The 20,191-nt window shown below is 42.9% G+C and overlaps 1 protein-coding gene across 1 annotated transcript in view; it reads right to left on the bottom strand.

Annotated features, from left to right (window-relative positions):
- Positions 1–20,191, bottom strand: part of TCOF1 (treacle ribosome biogenesis factor 1) — a 96,832-nt gene that overhangs the window by 36,063 nt on the left and 40,578 nt on the right. Inside the window, exons 16-19 of the mRNA XM_043987778.1 lie at positions 11,190–11,438; positions 10,906–11,082; positions 9,039–9,179; positions 57–218 (exon numbers count right to left, since the gene is read on the bottom strand). Coding sequence (XP_043843713.1) covers positions 57–218; positions 9,039–9,179; positions 10,906–11,082; positions 11,190–11,438 — 729 coding nt within the window. The remainder of the gene's footprint in view (positions 1–56; positions 219–9,038; positions 9,180–10,905; positions 11,083–11,189; positions 11,439–20,191) is intronic.

Here is a 20,191-nt window from a genome sequence, read left to right as displayed (position 1 = left end):
CAGCCTCCTATGAACTGGACCATCTGCTGGGAAAATGACAAAGACAGATAACACACCTGCCCCGGAAACACTAGGACCACCTCATCTTCACTTTTGGATTCTTCGCTGCTATCAGAATTTTTTTCTGGCCTTACAGGCCCTGTTATTGTGGTCTGGGATGAAGACAGACATTTTCCTGAGGCTGTATTGACTCGTGTACTTTTCACTGTAGTTTTTACCTAAAACCACAAAGAAACATTTAAGTTTAAAAAAAAATAAAGAGGGAGAAAAGGACTCTTTGGAGTAGGTGATCCCTATGAGGTCAACAAACTACAGTGGCTCCCTATTATCTCTAGAATCAGATGCCAAAGTCCTCTGTTTGGCACTTCAAGCCCTTTGCAAGCTGGCTCCCACTCACTTTCTTAGTCTTATTACACAGTACCCCCCTTCATGAGCTCTAGGGCCCAGCCAAATTGGCCTCTTGCTGCTCCCTGTGCCCAAAGCTCTGTCTCCACATCCTGGACAGCCTCTCTCCATGCCTGAAATGCATTCCCTTATCACTTCTGCCTCTAAGCCTGCCTAGTCTCCTCCAAAACTCTGCTCAAGCATCACTTTTTTTTTAAACATGAATTTATTATTTATCCTTAACATTCTTTTTTCTTTTTTGGTGGGGCAATGAGGGTTAAGTGACTTGCCCAGGGTCACACAGCTAGTAAGTGTCAAGTGTCTGAGGCAGGATTTGAACTCGGGTCCTCCTGAATCCAGGGCCGGTGCTTTATCTACTGTGCCATCTAGCTGCCCCATCCTTAACATTATTTAAAAAATTTTTTTTGAGTTCTGAATTCTCTCCCTTCTTCCCCTCCCTCATCCACTGAGAAGGCAAGCAATGTATCAATTAACGCATGTGAAACCATACAAATGTTTCCCTATAAGCTGTGTTGTCCCAAAAAAGAAGAAAAACAAAGTGAAAAAATGATCACACTTTCTGTGTGATACAGTTTAGGATCCTGTTGGTGCTTTTTTTTTTTATATTACCTGATACTTCTTTTGAATATATTGAATATATGTGCATGTTTCTCCCTCTTTGGAATGTAAATACCTCAAGGGCAGGGGAGGTTTTATTTTTGTTTTTGTACTCACAGCCTGGCCTATGGTAGATATACTTCTATATTTCCTAATCTGCTTCCTTGTGAGCTCCAAGTGCCCAAGATGGTGGAGTAAGGAAGGAACCCTCTGAAACCCTCTCAAATTCCCCTCTCTCCACCCCAAACAACTAGAAAACTGCCTCTGAATGAATCTAGGAACAGGGAAGCAGCTTATCAGCCTAGCAGGAAAGGTCTGTCTTACTAGGTTGGGAGGGAAGTGAGGTCTGAGAGGAGCAGCAGCAGCAGTAGCCAGCCAGTCCTCACATTAGGGGGCCTGCAGCAAGGCTCTAAGCCTGGGCCAATCCACCAGCAAGGCCCTGCCCTCCTATAAACCAGCAGTCCTCTGGGCAAGTGAGTGGTCAGAGCAGTACAGCAAGGCCCCACTCTAGAGACCCCCCCAGCACAAGCCACGGGGAAGCTCTTGACTCTATTGCTGACCATTAGTGAGGCCCCACTTCGAATTAGGCCAAATATGAGATCCTGCCCCAGGCCTACCAGCAGAGAGAGAGACAGGGAGAGACTTTTTCTATAGCAACTCAGCAACAGGGCTCCACCCCTGGAGCAGGCCTGCAGCTAAACCCCACACCCAGGGGAGGCCAACAGGGAGGATGCACCCCCTCCCCGCCCCCCAGCACAAGTAGGAAGGGAAGACCTTGTGAGAAAATAATGGGGTTCCCCCACTCGAGGGAGCCTTGCCTGACCTCTTTTAAGACCAGCCCAGAATCAGCAGAATTGCAAAGGAAATGTAGATTGACCTTCCTGACTACCTAAAGGAAGTTAACTCACCTAGGTGACCACCCTCAAGTCATGCCAATCAATGGACTAGAATGTTATTGGCCAATTAGCTTGGATCAATGTGCAGTGACCCACCTCTACCAGAGAGAGGATAAAAACCCTTTGGGCAAGGAGGGGCTGCTCTCTTCTCTCCCCTGCTCTTCAATCTGTGCCTCTCCCCATTCTGGGATTTTATGCTGGGCCTGGGATGCTGGAGGAGGCAGCCACGCAGCCCCCACTCTCTCTTTTCTATCTAGGTATGTAGGGCTTCTGAACTCTAATTCTGAACAATGTGCTCTCTCTCTTTACTAACATTTAATATGCTTTAATAAATGCTTAATGCCAAAGACTGGTACTATAAACTCTAATTTATTTGTTTTGTTTTTGTTTTTTAGTGAGGCAATTGGGGGTTAAGTGACTTGCCCAGGGTCACACAGCTAGTAAGTGTCAAGTGTCTGAGGTCGGATTTGAACTCAGGTCCTCCTGACTCCAGGGCTGGTGCTCTATCCACTGCACTACCTAGCTGCCCCTAGACTCTAATTTATAAGTAGCAATATATTAGAAACCCCAGCTAAATTCCCTAAAACCTAGAACAGAGACAGGCACCCCCATATATATATATATATATATATATATATATTTTTTTTTTAACTGTGTTTTTATTTTATTTTTTTGGTGAGGCAATTGGGATTAAGTGACTTGCCCAGGGTCACACAGCTAGTAAGTGTTAAGTGTCTGAGGCCAGATTTGAACTCGGGTCCTCCTGACTCCAGGGCCAGTGCTCTATCTACTGCGCCACCTAACTGCCCCACCCCCATATATTTTTAAACGACATTCCCTGAAGCCCAATGAAAACTAGCAGTAAGCCCTAGAACCCCAGTACAAAAATTTGGGATGGTGCACGACTACAGCCCAACTCTCATTAAAAAAAAAAAAGGCAGAAAAATTAACGAAAAACAAACAAAAAGCTTGACTATAGAAAGTTATGGTGAAAGGGAGGATCAAGGCATAAATTTAGAAGAGGACAATAGTGCCAAAATGGCTACATGTGAAGCCACAAAGAAAAAAATGTAGCTTAGTCTCAGACCCAAAGAGAATTCCTGGAAGAGCTTAAAAAGGATTTTTAAAAGCAAATTAGAGAAGTAGAAGAAAGACTGGGAAAAGAAATGAGTAATGCAAGAAAATCATGAAAAAAGAGTCAATAGCATGGGAAATGATATACAAAAACTTACCAAGGAAAATAACTCCCTAAAAACCAGAAGTAGCCAAATGGAAAACAAAGTACAAAAGGTCACTGAAGAAAATAATTCCTTAAAAATTAGAATAGAAAAAGTAGAAATTAATGACTCCATGAGACATCAAGATACAATAAAACAAAATAAAAAAAAGTTTAATAAATTAGAAGAAAATGTGAAATTTCTCACTAGAAAACAACTGATCTAGAAAATAGATCCGGGAGACATTATATAAGAATGACTAGACTATTTGCAAGCCATGACTAAAAAAAAAAAGGAAAAAAAAAAGACAGGATGACTTTCAAGAAATTATCAAAGAAGACTGCCCTGATATATTAGAAGCAGAGGGCAAAATAGAAATTGAAAGAATCCACTGATCACTGTCTGAAAGAGATCCTGAAATGAAAATTCTCAGGAACATCATAGCCAAATTCCAGAGCTCACAGATCAAGGAGAAAATATTGCAAGTAGGCAAAGAGAAACAATTCAAATATCATGGAGCTACAGTCAGGATTACCTAGGATCTGGCAACTTCCACATTAAAGTAGGGCTTCTGGGGGCGGCTAGGTGGCGCAGTGGATAAAGCACCGGCCCCAGATTCAGGAGTACCCGAGTTCAAATCCGGCCTCAGACACTTGACACTTAACTAGCTGTGTGACCCTGGGCAAGTCACTTAACCCCCATTGCCCTGCAAAAAAACCCCCAAAACAAAACAAAAAACAAAACAAAAAACCCCCCCAAAATAAAGTAGGGCTTCTTCAATATTTTCCACTCACAACCCCTTTTCACCCGAGAAATTTTTACATGACTCCAGGTATATGGATATATAAAATAGGTATACATAACCTTTTACTGCTGCCAAATTTTTCACAACCCCCACATTCGGTTATGTGACCCCATATGGAGTTGCAACCCACAGTTTAAGAAGCTTTGCATTAAAGAACCAGAGGGCTTGGAATACAATATACCAGAAAGTAAAGGAGTTAGTTTTACAACTAAGAGTCACTTAGCCAGCAAAACTAAATATAATCTTTCAGGGGAAAAAAAAATGGACATCTAACAAAATAGAAGACTTTTAAGAATTTCTAATTAAAAGACCGGAGCTGAATAAAACATTTAACCTCCAAAAACAAGACTCAAAGGAAGCATAAAAAAGTAAAACAAAGAAACAAGAGAAACCATACTGTATGTTGTTTTTAAGAAACAGATTTGAAGCAGAGACAGATGCAGAGTGAAGGTAAGGGGCTGGAGCAGAATCGATTATGCTTCAGCTAAAGGAAAGAAAGTAGGAGTAGCAATCGTGGTTTCAGACAAAATAGAAGATCTAATTAAAATTTAAATCTAATTAAAAGAAATAAAGAAAGAAACTATATTTTGCTGAAGAGAACCATAGAAAATGAAATCATATCAATACTTAACATATATGTACCAAATGGTATAGTACCTACATTTTTGAAGGAGAAGTTGAGTTACAGGAGGAAATAGATAATAAAACTATACCAGTGGGGGACATTAACTTTTCCCACTCAGAAATGGATAAATCTAACAAAAAAAATTAACAAGAAGTTAAGGAGGTGAATAAAATTCTGCAAAAGTTAGGTATGATGGATCTCTGGAGAAAAGTGAATGGGAGTAGAAGGAAAGATACCTTTTTCTCAGCAGTACATGGTACTTACACAAAAATTGACTGTATTAGGACATAAAAACCTTACAACCAAATGCAGAAAAGCAGAAATAGTAAACACATCCTTTTCAGATCATAAGGCAATAAAATTACACTCAATAATGGACAATGGAAAAAGAGATGAAAAATTCATTGGAAATTGAAAACTATAATTCCAAAAAACAAGTGGGTCAAAGAATAAGAAATCATAGAAACAATCAATAATTTCATTAAAGAAAATGACAACAATGAGACAACATATCAAAATTTATGGGATGCAGGGGCAGCTAGATGGTGCAGTGGTTAAAGTGCTGGCCCTGAATTCAGGAGTACCTGAGTTCAAATCTGGCCTCAGACACTTGACACTTACTAGCTGTGTGATCCTGGGCAAGTCACTTAAGCCCCATTGCCCCGCAAAAAAAAAAAAAAAAATTATGGGATGCAGCCAAAGCAGTACTTAGGGGAAAATTTATTTATCTAATTATTAATATCAATAAAATCGAGAAAAAGTAGATCAATGAATTGGACACAACTTTAAAAACTAGAAAATGAACAAATTAAATCCCCAATTAAAAACCAAATTGGAAATCCTGCAAATCAAAGGAGAGATTAATAAAATTGAAAGTAAGAAAACCATTGAACTAATAAATAAAACTAGAAGCTGGTTTTAGGGGGGAAAACCCCCCATAAAAAATAAACCATTGCTAAATTTGATTAAAAACAGTAAGGAAGAAAATCAAATTACTAATATCAAAAATGAAAGGGGCAGCTAGGTGGCGCAGTGGATAGAGCACCAGCTCTGGAGTTAGGAGGACCTGAGTTCAAATCCAGCCTCAGACACTTAACAATTACTAGCTGTGTGACCCTGAGCAAGTCACTTAACCCCAACTGCCTCACCAAAAACAAACAAATAAATAAATAAATACAATGAAAGGGGGCAGCTAGGCGGCACAGTGGATAAAGCACTGGCCCTGGATTCAGGAAGACCTGAGTTCAAATCTGGCCTCAGACACTTGACACTTACTAGCTGTGTGACCCTGGGCAAGTCACTTAACCCTCATGGCCCCTGCAAAAAAAAAAAAAAAAAAAGAGAGAGAGAGAAAAAATGAAAGGGGTGAAACTTACCACCAACGAAGAGGAAATTAAGACAATTGTTAGCTATTTTGCCCAATTATATGCCAACAAATTAGACACTACAAATGAAATGAACATCTACAAAATAGAAATTATCCCAGATGAAAAGAAGAAATAAAATACTTAAATAACCCAATCTTAGAAAGAGAAATTGAACAAGCCATCAATGAACTTCCTGAGAAAAAATTGCCAGGATTCACAAACAAATTCTACTGAACATTTAAAGAACAATTAATCCTAATGCTATATGAATTATTTGAGAAAATAGGTGGAGTTCTATCATATTCGTTTTACAACACAAATATAGTGCTGATACCCAAAGAGGGAAGAGCTAAAACAGAGAAAGAAAATTGTAGACCAATTTTCCTAATGAATACTGATGCAAAATTTTTAAACAAAATACTAGCAAAGAGATTACAGCAATATATCACAAGGATCATACATTAGGTGGGATGTATATGAGGAATCCAAGGCTAGTTCAATATTAAGAACACTATCAGCATAATTGACCATATCTATAACAAAAACCAACAAAAGTCACATGATTATCTCAGTAGATGCAGAAAAAGCCTTTGACAAAATGTATCATCCATTCCTCTTAAAAACACTAGAGAGTACAGGAATAAGTGAAGCTTACCTTAAAATAATAAGTACTATTTATCTAAAACCATCAGCAAGCATTATCTGTAATAGGAATAAGCTAGCAGCCTTCCCAGTACAATCAGGGGTGAGGCAAGGATGTCCATTATCACCTCTATTATTTAATATTGTACTAGAAATGCTAGATACAGCAATAAAAGAAGAAAAAAAATTTAAGGATTTAGAACAGGCAACAAGGAAACAAAACTATCACTCTTGGCAGATGATATGATGTTATACTTAGAAAATTCTAGAGAATCATCTAAAACACTACTTGAAATTATTAACAACTTTAGCAAAGTTGCAAGATACAAAACGCATCCACAAAAATCATCAGTATTTCCATATATTACCAATGAGGTCCAGTAGCAAAAGACAGAAAGAGAAATTCCATTTAAAATAACTGTAAACAATATAAAATACTTGGGAGTGTACCTGCTGAGACAAACCCAGGAACTATAAGAACAGAACTATAAAACATACAAATAAAGTCAGATCTAAACAACTGGAAAAATATTAATTGCTCATGGGTAGGCTGAGCCAATATAATAAAAATGATAACCCTAACTAAATCAATTTATTTGGTGTCATACCAATCAAAGTATCAAAAATTATTTTATAGACTTAGAAAAAATAATAACAAAATTCATCTGGAAGAACAAAAGCTCAAGGATACAAAGGAAATCAATGAAAAAAATATTCAAAAGAAGGTGGTCTAGTTGTACCAGATCTCAAACTGTATTATAAAGTGGTAATTATCAAAACAACCTGGTACTGGTTAAGAAATAGAGTGGTGGATCAATGAAATAAAACAGGTATGACTTACACTACAGTAAATGACCATAGTAATCTAGTGTACAATAAGCCCAAAGATCCAAGCTTTTGGAACAAAAACTCATCATTGGACAGAAACTGCAGGGAAAAAAGGAAAACAGTATGGCAGAAACTAGATATGGACCAACATCTCCCACTACATACCAAAATAAGGTCAGAATGGGTACATTAAACATAAAGGGTGATAGCATAAGCATAATTAAGAGAGCATGGAATAGTTTATCTGGCGGATTTATGGACAGGGGAAGAATTTAGAACAAAGATTCAGAGAACATTACAAAATGTAAAACAGATAATTTTGCTTATATGAAATGAAAAAAAGTTTTTGCACAAACAAAACCAATGCAACCAAAATTATAAGTAAAAAACTGGGAAATAATTTTTGTAACAAGTATCTGAAATCAAAGCTATGTATAGTCATATAAAAAATGCTCTAGATCAATACTGATCAGAGAAATGCAAATTAAAAAAACTCTGAGGTACCTTCTTCACACTTATCAGAATAGCTAATGTGACAAAAAAGGAAGATGTTGAAGGGGTTATGGGAAAACTGGAACACTAATCAACTGTTAGTAGAGTTTTGAATGAATCCAACCATTTTGGAGAGCAACTTGGAACTATGTCCAAAGAGCTACAAAACTGTGCACATCCTTTGATCCAGCAATACCACTGTTAGGTTTAAGACATCCAAAGGAAGAGAAAAGGATTTATTTGTTTGTTTTTTTGCAGGGCAATGAGGGTTAAGTGACTTGCCTAGGGTCACACAGCTAGTAAGTGTCAAGTGCCTGAGGTAGGATTTGGACTCAGGTCCTCCTGAATCCAGGGCTGGTGCTTTATTCACTGCACCACCTAGCTGCCCTCTGAAAAGAATTTATTTGTACAAAAATATTTACAGGAGCTCTATTTGTAGTGGCTAAAAATTGGAAATCAAAAGGATTCCCATCAATTGGGGAATGGCTAAACATGCTGTGGTATATTATTGTAATGGAATATTATTGTGCTATAAGCAATGAGCAGGATGACTTCAGAAAAACTTGGAAAGACTTATATGAACTGATGTATAGTGAAGTGAATAGAACCAGAAGAATGTTGTACACAGTAACAGCAATATTGTTTGATGAAGAACTATGAATGGCTTAGTTGTTCTCAGCAAAACAATAATCCAAGACAATTCCAAAGGACTAATGAAGCATACTATCCATCTCCAGAGAAAGAACTGATATTGACTGAATACAGACTGAAGCATGATATTTTTCACTTTCATTTTTTTCTTTTGAGTCATCATATAAAAAATGAGTAATATGGAAATGATTTACATGACTGTACACGTAAAACCTATATCTGATTGTTTACTGCCTCAGGGACATGGGAGGGGAGAATAGAATTTGGAACTTAAAACTTTAAACAAAAATGTTTTTAAAAAAAATCTGGAGGAGCTAGGTAGCACAATGGCTAAAGCACTGGCCCTGGATTCAGGAAGACCTGAGTTCAAATCCGGCCTCAGACACTTGACACTTACTAGCTGTGTGACCCTGGGCAAGTCACTTAACCCTTGTTAAGCGCGCCCACACACACACACACACACACACACACACACACACACACACACACACACACACACACATATCCCTCTACCTGCCCCTGAGGAGCTGGGACTTCCTCTTCTTCACTCTCTGTGCCCTCGCTGCTGTCTGATGATGTCTCCTCTACTGTGGTGAGGAGGGCCACTGGCTTCTCAGCAGCTTTGCCCAGTGGGGTTTGGACAGATGGTTTCACCTGGAGTTAAAAAAAAAAAAGACTAAGGAGTTGTGGCAAAATCTATTTACCTTGTTTGGGCATATAAAGCTATCAAATAAGATAGCTTTAAAATGTTTAGAAAATTTAACAGTCTAGTCCTTTCAAGAAGTCAGATGTTAAATAAAAAGATCTTTCAATCAGTCAGGATACTTAGGACCAAATAGTAATCATCTATCAGAACTTTATGCATCAGAACCACTAAGGTTTCTTTCAGATATACAGGAATCATCATCATCATCATCATCAATCATCACCACCACAACAACAATAATGGGGGCAGCTAGGTGGCGCAGTGGATAGAGCACCAGCCCTGGAGTCAGGAGGACCTGAGTTCAAATCCTGCCTCAGACACTTAACACTTACTAGCTGTGTGACCCTGGGCAAGTCACTTAACCCCAATTGCCTCACTAAAAACCAAAAACCAAAAAACCCCAACAATAACATGTGATGTAAGAAATGACCAGCAGGCAGATTTCAGAAAAACCTGGAAAGGCTTCAGTGGACTGATGCCAAGTGAAGTGAGCAGAACCAGGAGAACACTGTACACAGTAACAGTAACATTGTGTGATGATCAACTGGGATAGACTTGGCTCTTCTCAGCAGTGCAATGACCCAAGACAATTCCAAAGAACTCATGATGGAAAATGTTCTCCACATCCAGATAAAAGAACTGTGGATTCTGAATGCAGATTGAACCATACTGTTTCTACGTTTTTGTTTTTGTTTTTCAAGGTTTTCCCCTTTTGTTCTGGCATCCATACATACACACTTTTACTTTTTGATAGGTTAATTTTTAATTAAAACATTTTTTTTTTTTAGTGAGGCAATTGGGGTTAAGTGACTTGCCCAGGGTCACACAGCTAGTAAGAATCTGAGGCTGGATTTGAACTCAGGTACTCCTGACTCCAGGGCCGGTGCTCTATCCACTGCACCACTTAGCTGCCCTGATAGGTTAATTTTTAATTACCCTAATTACGAGGCTAATCTTTAGTGAATAATATTTATATTTTTTACTCCTGAATAGTTTAATCACTTCTTTAAGACTGTTTACTCATCTGTAAAGTGAGAATAATAAGATCTATACTTCCTACCTCCTAAAACTGTGGTGAGAATTACTATTTTGTGATCCCTGGAGAACTCCAGAATTTTTTTATATCATTATCATTATCTACCTCACTTGTTGTAAGACCAAACCTCCAATGAATTAAACCCAAGCTGGGAAATGGGATTCTGGAGTGCATGGGGACATATTCTTTTTTTTTTAAATCTAATTTAAAAATTTTAAATTCTTTTTGTGGGAACTACAAGGTGGGACCACAGAGTCAGAGTGGAAGAGACCTGAAAAGGTCAAAGGTATAACCCCCTCATTTCACAAATGAGGAGACTGAGGCCCTCTCTGTCATGTGACTGGCCCAATGTCACCCCAGTAGCATAGCAGAGATTGGAATCCAGGTTCACTACCCTCCAAATCAGTGTTTTTTCCAGTGCACCAAGTGATGTATTCTGAAGATTTAAGAACCAAGCCTTATTGAAAATGGATACATGGTGTGACAAAGTTGGGGAGAATGGAGAGTCGGCATCATACTAACTGCCACACGGATGTTCTGCCTGAAGAATGAAGCCGGGAGGAGGCCCATCGGACATACCCTTAGCAGCCAGAAATGAGCTGGAGCACGAAGGCCGCTGCCCCTCCCTCTGACCTCACCTGTTTTGGGGATGCAGGGATCACCACGTCATCACTGCTGCTGGAGCTCTCTTCTGAGCTGCTGGAATCAACCACCTTCGTGGTCTGAAGGGAAGCAACTGCTGACTTCTTGGGAGATGATGTGGTGGTCCCTTTCTCTCCCTCCAAACCTGGAGATATTTTGACTGCAGGTTTTACCTACAACCAAGAGGAAGCATTTTAAGAGGAGGAAGAGAAGAAAGAGGTAATGGTCCACTGTAGATTAAAGAGAATGGATGAGGACAAGTACACGTAAAGTGACACACCTGGCCCTGAGAGACTGGGATGCTACCTTCCCACTCGGGATCCTCACTGCTCTTTGAAGTCTCTTCTGGTCTCCCAAGCCAGGCTGTCTTGACTTGGACCTCTCCTTTGGCCTGGAGAGGTACAGTCCCTGATTTCAAGGGAGATGGAGCTGATGCTTTCCCCTGGGAGCCCTTGGTGGAGACTGGGGAGATGGAGGTCCCTTTCCCTGAGGGGGTGTCGGCTTGGGGAGTTTGCTTGGCTGGCTTTCCCTAAGACCAGAGAGAAGAAAGGAATCAAGGACTGTGATCGAAGAATGAAGGCTTCTCTTACTCCCATGTTGATCAAAAATCAAACTGATGAGAAGCTATCAAGGCCAACAGAAGTTGGACCAAATGCAAAGGGAAACATGACAAGACCCAACCCTGAAGTCAGAAAGCTTCTGCTCTTACACTATTGTTTCATTCCCCTAAATGCCTCAGATTTCAAAGATCCAGAATCTACCTGGACTTGGGTTTGGAGAATAACCAATTTCTATTTTGTCATTTGGAAAATGAGGGAGCTTCACTGGATCACTTCCACAAGCTCTTCTTGATCTAAACATGATCCAATGATCCTGTCCAGGCCTCACCTGTCCTTGGGATGCTGGGCTCTCCTCCTCACTCTCTGACTCCTCACTGCTTTCAGAAGTGTCCTTGGGCTGCCCAGGTCCTGCTGCTTTGGCCTGGAGGGCCACAATCCCTGCCTTCCAGGGAGCTGGAGTGGACACTCTCCCTTGAGTGCCCTTAGAGAACACAGGAGTGACAGGGGCCCCTTTCCCTGGAGGGGTATCAACTTGGGGAGCTTTCACTGTGGCCTTTGCCTAAGATTGCACAAAGAAAATAACATAAATGAAGAGTGGGTATTATAGAACACTCTGATCCAGGAATCAAAGCTGCCCAGGTTATTGGAAAGCAAAGTGATGAGAACATATCAGGAACCACTGATGCTGAGATAAAGTGGGAAGGAAGCAGCAGCCTAGGACTTCTCCTCAAATCTAACCAGTCAGGGGCAGCTAGGTGGCACAGTGGATAGAGTACCGGCCTTGGATTCAGGAGGACCTGAGTTCAAATCTCACTTCAGACACTTGACACTTACTAGCTGTGTGACCCTGGGCAAGTCACTTAACCCTCAATGCCCTCAAAAAACCAAAAAAACCCCCAAAAAAACCCCCAAAACAAAACCAAATCTAACCAGTCTGGTTTTCCAACCGCATCATTTAATGAAACCAGTAACTCATGATCTCTCAAGTGTCTGATTGCATACTTTTGCCTCAGTCTTCATCCTTCTTCTTCTGTTTTTTTAGTGAGGCAATTGGGGTTAAGTGACTTGCCCAGGGTCACACAGCTAGTAAGTGTTAAGTGTCTGAGGCCGGATTTGAACTCAGGTACTCCTGACTCCAGGGCTGGTGCTCTATCCACTGTGCCACCTAGCTGTCCCAATCTCCATCCTTCTTGACCTCCTGGTAGCATTTGACACTGTCTCCTTTGGGTGTTCAGGTGACATTATTCTCTCTTGCTTTTCCACCTACCTGTCAGATCACTCCTTCACCATCTCCTCTCCTGGGTTCTCCTTCATGTCTCACCCCCTAACTAGGGCTGTACCACAAGACTGATCTTGGTCCTCTTCTCTCTCTCAGTGACCTCATCTGCAACTGTGGCTTTAACTGGGATCTCAATGCAGACTGTCACAGCTCAATATGCAGCCTGGAATTTCTCTCCTGACCTCCAGGCTGAGTACTGCATCACCAGCTGCCTACTGGACATTTCCAAGGGTATGTCCCATAGGCATTCCAAACTCAACATGTCTATAACTGAACTCATTATCTGTCCCCCCAGGTTTCAGAGGTCCACTTAGAAGCCAGAAGGTGACAGAGAAAAGTAATCTTTGTTTCCTTATCTGTAAAAGGAAGGAGTTGCAAAGGATCAACTCCCTTCCAGTTCTAAACATGATCCAATGATCATGTCCAGGCCTCACCTGTCCTTGGGATGCTGGGCTCTCCTCCTCACTCTCTGACTCCTCACTGCTTTCAGAAGTGTCCTTGGGCTTCCCAGGTCTTGCTGCTTTGGCCTGGAGAGCCACAGTCCCTGCCTTCCAGGGAGCTGGAGTAGACACTCTCCCTTGGGTGCCCTTAGAGGACATAGGAGTAACAGGGGCCCCTTTCCCTGGAGGGGTATCAACATGGGGAGCTTTCGCTGGGGCCTTTGCCTAAGATTGCACAAAGAAAATAACATAAATGAAGACTGGGTATTATAGAACACTGATCCAAGAATCAAAGCTGCCCAGGTTATTGGAAAGCAAAGTGGTGAGAACATATCAGGAACCACTGATGCGGAGCTAAAGTGGGAAGGAAGCAGCAACCTAGGACCTCTCCTCAAATCTAACCAGTCAGGGGCAGCTAGGTGGCACAGTGGATAGAGCACTGGCCTTGGATTCAGGAGGACCTGAGTTCAAATCCGGCCTCAGCCACTTGACACTTACTAGCTGTATGACCCATGGCAAGTCACTTAACCCTCAATGCCCTGAAAAAACCAAAAAAACCAAAAAAAAACCACCCAAAAACAAGAACAAATCTAACCAGTCTGGTTTTCCAACCTCATCATTTAATGAAACCAGTAACTCATGATCTCTCAAGTGTCAGATTGGATACTTTTGCCTCAGTCTTCATCCTTCTTCTTCTGTTTTTTTAGTGAGGCAATTGGGGTTAAGTGACTTGCCCAGGGTCACACAGCTACTGTTAAGTGTCTGAGGCCGGATTTGAACTCAGGTACTCCTGACTCCAGGGCTGGTGCTCTATCCACTGTGCCACCTAGCTGTCCCAACCTTCATCCTTCTTGACCTCCTGGTGGCATCTGACACTGGCTCCTTTGGGTGTTCAGGTGACACTGTTCTCTCTGGCTTCTCCACCCACCTGTCAGATGAGTCCTTCACCATCTCCTCCCCTGGGTTCTCCTTCATGTCTCACCCCCTAACTAGGGCTGTACCACAAGACTGATCTTGGTCCTCTTCTCTCTCTCAGTGACTTCATCTGCAACTGTGGCTTTAACTGGGATCTCAATGCAGACTGTCATATCTCAATATGCAGCCTGGAATTTCTCTCCTAAGCTCTAGGCTGAGTATTGCATCACCAACTGCCTACTGGAGATTTCCAAGGGTATGTCCCATAAACATTTCAAACTCAACATGTCTATAACTGAATTCATTATCTGTCCCCCCAGGTTTCAGAGGTCCACTTAGAAGCCAGAAGGTGACCAATACAGGCCAGAAGGTAGTACACCTGAACAGAGAAAAGTAACCTTTGTTTTCTTATCTGTAAAATAAAGGAGTTGCAAAGGATCAACTCCCTTCCAGTTCTAAACTATCTCTTTTTTTTTGGTAGGGGAGGCAATAGGGGTTAAGTGACTTGCCCAGGGTCACACAGCTAGTAAGTGTCAAGTGTCTGAAGTCAGGTTTGAACTCAGGTCCTCCTGACTCCAGGGCCAGTAGTCTATCCACTGCGCCACCTAGCGGCCCCATTTAAAAATTTCCTAACAATTTTTTTTTCTTCTCTTTCTTTCTTTCTTTTTTTTTTTGGGTGGGGCAATGAGGGTTAAGTGACTTGTCCAGGGTCACACAGCTAGTAAGTGTCAAGCGTCTGAGGCCGGATTTGAACTCAGGTACTCCTGAATCCAGGGCCGGTGCTTTATCCATTGTGCCACCTAGCTGCCCTTCCCTTCCAGTTCTAAACATGATCCAATGATCATGTCCAGGCCTCACCTGTCCTTGGGATGCTGGGCTCTCCTCCTCACTCTCTGACTCCTCACTGCTTTCAGAAGTGTCCTTGGGCTGCCCAGGTCCTGCTGCTTTGGCCTGGAGAGCCACAGTCCCTGCCTTCCAGGGAGCTGGAGTGGACACTCTCCCTTGAGTGCCCTTAGTGGAGGACATAGGAGTGACAGGGGCCCCTTTCCCTGGAGGGGTATCAACTTGGGGAGCTTTCACTGTGGCCTTTGCCTAAGATTGCACAAAGAAAATAACATAAATGAAGAGTGGGTATTATAGAACACTCTGATCCAGGAATCAAAGCTGCCCAGGTTATTGGAAAGCAAAGTGGTGAGAACATATCAGGAACCACTGATGCTGAGCTAAAGTGGGAAGGAAGCAGCAACCAAGGACCTCTCCTCAAATCTAACCAGTCAGGGGCAGCTAGGTGGCACAGTGGATAGAGTACCGGCCTTGGATTCAGGAGGACCTGAGTTCAAATCTCACTTCAGACACTTGACACTTACTAGCTGTGTGACCCTGGGCAAGTCACTTAACCCTCAATGCCCTCAAAAAACCAAAAAACCCCCCAAAAAAACCCCAAACAAAAACAAATCTAACCAGTCTGGTTTTCCAACCGCATCATTTAATGAAACCAGTAACTCATGATCTCTCAAGTGTCTGATTGCATACTTTTGCCTCAGTCTTCATCCTTCTTCTTCTGTTTTTTTAGTGAGGCAATTGGGGTTAAGTGACTTGTCCAGGGTCACACAGCTAGTAAGTGTTAAGTGTCTGAGGCCGGATTTAAACTCAGGTACTCCTGACTCCAGGGCTGGTGCTCTATCCACTGTGCCACCTAGCTGTCCCAATCTCCATCCTTCTTGACCTCCTGGTAGCATTTGACACTGTCTCCTTTGGGTGTTCAGGTGACATTATTCTCTCTTGCTTTTCCACCTACCTGTCAGATCACTCCTTCACCATCTCCTCTCCTGGGTTCTCCTTCATGTCTCACCCCCTAACTAGGGCTGTACCACAAGACTGATCTTGGTCCTCTTCTCTCTCTCAGTGACCTCATCTGCAACTGTGGCTTTAACTGGGATCTCAATGCAGACTGTCACAGCTCAATATGCAGCCTGGAATTTCTCTCCTGAGCTCCAGGCTGAGTACTGCATCACCAGCTGCCTACTGGACATTTCCAAGGGTATGTCCCATAGGCATTCCAAACTCAACATGTCTATAACTGAACTCATTATCTGTCCCCCCAGGTTTCAGAGGTCCACTTAGAAGCCAGAAGGTGACAGAGAAAAGTAACCTTTGTTTCCTTATCTGTAAAAGGAAGGAGTTGCAAAGGATCAACTCCCTTCCAGTTCTAAACATGATCCAATGATCATGTCCAGGCCTCACCTGTCCTTGGGATGCTGGGCTCTCCTCCTCACTCTCTGACTCCTCACTGCTTTCAGAAGTGTCCTTGGGCTTCCCAGGTCCTGCTGCTTTGGCCTGGAGAGCCACAGTCCCTGCCTTCCAGGGAGCTGGAGTGGACACTCTCCCTTGAGTGCCCTTGGTGGACATAGGAGTGACAGGGGCCCCTTTCCCTGGAGGGGTATCAACTTGGGGAGCTTTCACTGTGGCCTCTGCCTAAGATTGCACAAAGAAAATATCATAAATGAAGACTGGGAATAGAACACTCTGATCCAGGAATCAAAGCTGCCCAGGTTATTGGAAAGCAAAGTGATGAGAACATATCAGGAACCACTGATGCTGAGCCAAAGTGGGAAGGAAGCAGCAGCCTAGGACCTCCCCTCAAACCTCACCAGTCTGGTTTCCCAACCTCATCATTCAGTGAAACCAGTTACTCAAGCTCTCTCAACTGTCAGATTGGATGCTTTTGCCTGTCTTCATCCTTCTTGACTTCCTGGTAGCATCTGACACTGGCTCCTTTGGGTGTTCAGGTGACACTGTTCTCTCTGGCTTCTCTACCCACCTGTCAGATCACTCCTTCACCATCTCCTCTCCTGGGTTCTCCTTCATGTCTCACCCCCTAACTAGGGCTGTACCATAAGACTGATCTTGGTCCTCTTCTCTCTCTTGGTGACCTCATCTGTAACTGTGGATCTCAACACAGACTGTCACAGCTCAATATGCAGCCTGGAATTTCTCTCCTGAGCTCCAGGCTGAGTACTGCATCACCAGCTGCCTACTGGACATTTCCAAGGGTATGTCCCATAGGCATTTCAAACTCAACATGTCTATAACTGAACTCATTATCTGTCCCCCAAAGCCTCATCCCTCTTCCAAACTTCCCCATTACTATCAAGGGTACCACTATCCTTCCAGTTACTCAGGTTCAGCGGCTCAGAGTCATCCTTGACCCATCGCTCTCTCTCACCAAACAGACACAATCAGTTTCCAAGTCCTAATGATTGCACCTAAATATCATCTCTTCCATCTACTCACTTCTTTTTTTTTTTTTTTTTAGTGAGGCAATTGGGGTTAAGTGACTTGCTCAGGGTCACACAGCTAGTAAGTGTTAAGTGTCTGAGGCCAGATTTGAACTCATGTACTCCTGACTCCAGGGCTGGTGCTCTATCCACTGCACCACCTAGCTGCCCCCCATCTACTCACTTCTAACCCAAAGGGTTATCACTTTGGCTCAGGTCATCACCTCTTTCCTTGACTACACAATAGCTTCCTAATTAGTCCCTCTTCCTCAAGTCTCTTCAAATAGCTGCCAGAGTGATTTTTCCTTCTTTTGTATGCTGGGTTTTCCTATTTTACCCAGGCTGGAAGTGTGGCAGCCACTCTTGGGTCTTGTGATGTCCATGGAAGGTTTGACTTGCTTCTACCTCCAGAGAGGCACTGATGGATTCTGAGTGCAGATTGAAGTGTTATTTTTTTTCTTGCTTTTTTTAGGGAGGGGGGCACAGGGAGAAGGGGCATGCAACACGGCTAATGTAGAAATGTTTTGCATAAATTCATATGTATACAACATGTATCATATTTCTTGCTTTCTCAATGGGTGGGAGAAGGGAGAGAATTTGGGCATGAACATTTAAATTAAAAAAATAATGATGGAATTACAAAAGGTGAAAAAAAAGGAACTGGGTCTGTTAGCCAGCCTTCTTTGGGCAGCCTGGTTTCCTCCCTTGAACCCTTCCCCTACTCCAGGATCTTTCCATATTGGTGAGCCACCTCAGTGCATACATGACTGTCTTTTGTACTATGGGGTTCAGAATTCTCAAGCATAAATGATCCACTGGCCTCAGCCTCCCAGTAGCATGGACTGTAAGAGTGTCATCTGTTACCAGTGAGATCAAAAACAAACTCCTCTTTATGCCCTGGTTCTAACGGACCTTTTACACTTTCTTATTCCCTTTCCCTGTTAGTCTATGGTCTGGCCAAACCGGCCTTCTTAGTCTGCCTCACACATGCTCCTTCCTCTTCTACCTCCATGTTCTTTACAAGGCACCTCTTGGGATCTCTTGAGTCATTCCAAACTTAGCTCAAGCATCATCTCCTACAGGAAGCCTTTTTGAATCCCTGCTCCAGCTATGAGTGTCTTCACCCCTAAGTACCCCTTTTTTAACTCTGCATGGATGTATACGGTGGATAGAGTATAAGCTCCCTGAGGGCAGGGACTATATAATTTTCGTCTTGCTTGGCACAGAGGAATTATCCCAACCCTGCAGGAAGAAAGCTGTACCCCAAGTCAGCTTTCTGGTTCCTCTCTGTGCCTCAGGCTTCAGAGGTCCCCTTCCAAGCCAGAAGGTGATGAGGACAGGTCAGATGGTACCTTAGCAGAGACAGGCTTGGAGGATAAACTAACTTCTGTTCCCCAGGTGTAAAATAAAGGAGTTGCAAAGGATCAACTCCCTTCCAGTTCTAAACATGATCCAATGATCATGTCCAGGCCTCACCTGTCCTTGGGATGCTGGGCTCTCCTCCTCACTCTCTGACTCCTCACTGCTTTCAGAAGTGTCCTTGGGCTGCCCAGGTCCTGCTGCTTTGGCCTGGAGAGCCACAGTCCCTGCCTTCCAGGGAGCTGGAGTGGACACTCTCCCTTGAGTGCCCTTAGTGGACATAGGAGTGACAGGGGCCCCTTTCCCTGGAGGGGTATCAACTTGGGGAGCTTTCACTGTGGCCTTTGCCTAAGATTGCACAAAGAAAATAACATAAATGAAGAGTGGGTATTATAGAACACTCTGATCCAGGAATCAAAGCTGCCCAGGTTATTGGAAAGCAAAGTGATGAGAACATATCAGGAACCACTGATGCTGAGCTAAAGTGGGAAGGAAGCAGCAACCAAGGACCTCTCCTCAAATCTAACCAGTCAGGGGCAGCTAGGTGGCACAGTGGATAGAGTACCGGCCTTGGATTCAGGAGGACCTGAGTTCAAATCTCACTTCAGACACTTGACACTTACTAGCTGTGTGACCCTGGGCAAGTCACTTAACCCTCAATGCCCTCAAAAAACCAAAAAAAACCCAAAAAACCCCCCAAAACAAAACCAAATCTAACCAGTCTGGTTTTCCAACCGCATCATTTAATGAAACCAGTAACTCATGATCTCTCAAGTGTCTGATTGCATACTTTTGCCTCAGTCTTCATCCTTCTTCTTCTGTTTTTTTAGTGAGGCAATTGGGGTTAAGTGACTTGCCCAGGGTCACACAGCTAGTAAGTGTTAAGTGTCTGAGGCCGGATTTGAACTCAGGTACTCCTGACTCCAGGGCTGGTGCTCTATCCACTGTGCCACCTAGCTGTCCCAATCTCCATCCTTCTTGACCTCCTGGTAGCATTTGACACTGTCTCCTTTGGGTGTTCAGGTGACATTATTCTCTCTTGCTTTTCCACCTACCTGTCAGATCACTCCTTCACCATCTCCTCTCCTGGGTTCTCCTTCATGTCTCACCCCCTAACTAGGGCTGTACCACAAGACTGATCTTGGTCCTCTTCTCTCTCTCAGTGACCTCATCTGCAACTGTGGCTTTAACTGGGATCTCAATGCAGACTGTCACAGCTCAATATGCAGCCTGGAATTTCTCTCCTGAGCTCCAGGCTGAGTACTGCATCACCAGCTGCCAACTGGACATTTCCAAGGGTATGTCCCATAGGCATTCCAAACTCAACATGTCTATAACTGAACTCATTATCTGTCCCCCCAGGTTTCAGAGGTCCACTTAGAAGCCAGAAGGTGACAGAGAAAAGTAATCTTTGTTTCCTTATCTGTAAAAGGAAGGAGTTGCAAAGGATC

Source organism: Dromiciops gliroides, chromosome 2 (assembly GCF_019393635.1).
Source record: "Dromiciops gliroides isolate mDroGli1 chromosome 2, mDroGli1.pri, whole genome shotgun sequence".
NCBI classification, from domain to species: Eukaryota; Metazoa; Chordata; class Mammalia; order Microbiotheria; family Microbiotheriidae; genus Dromiciops; species Dromiciops gliroides.
This window is presented reverse-complemented; position numbering and strand designations above follow the sequence as displayed.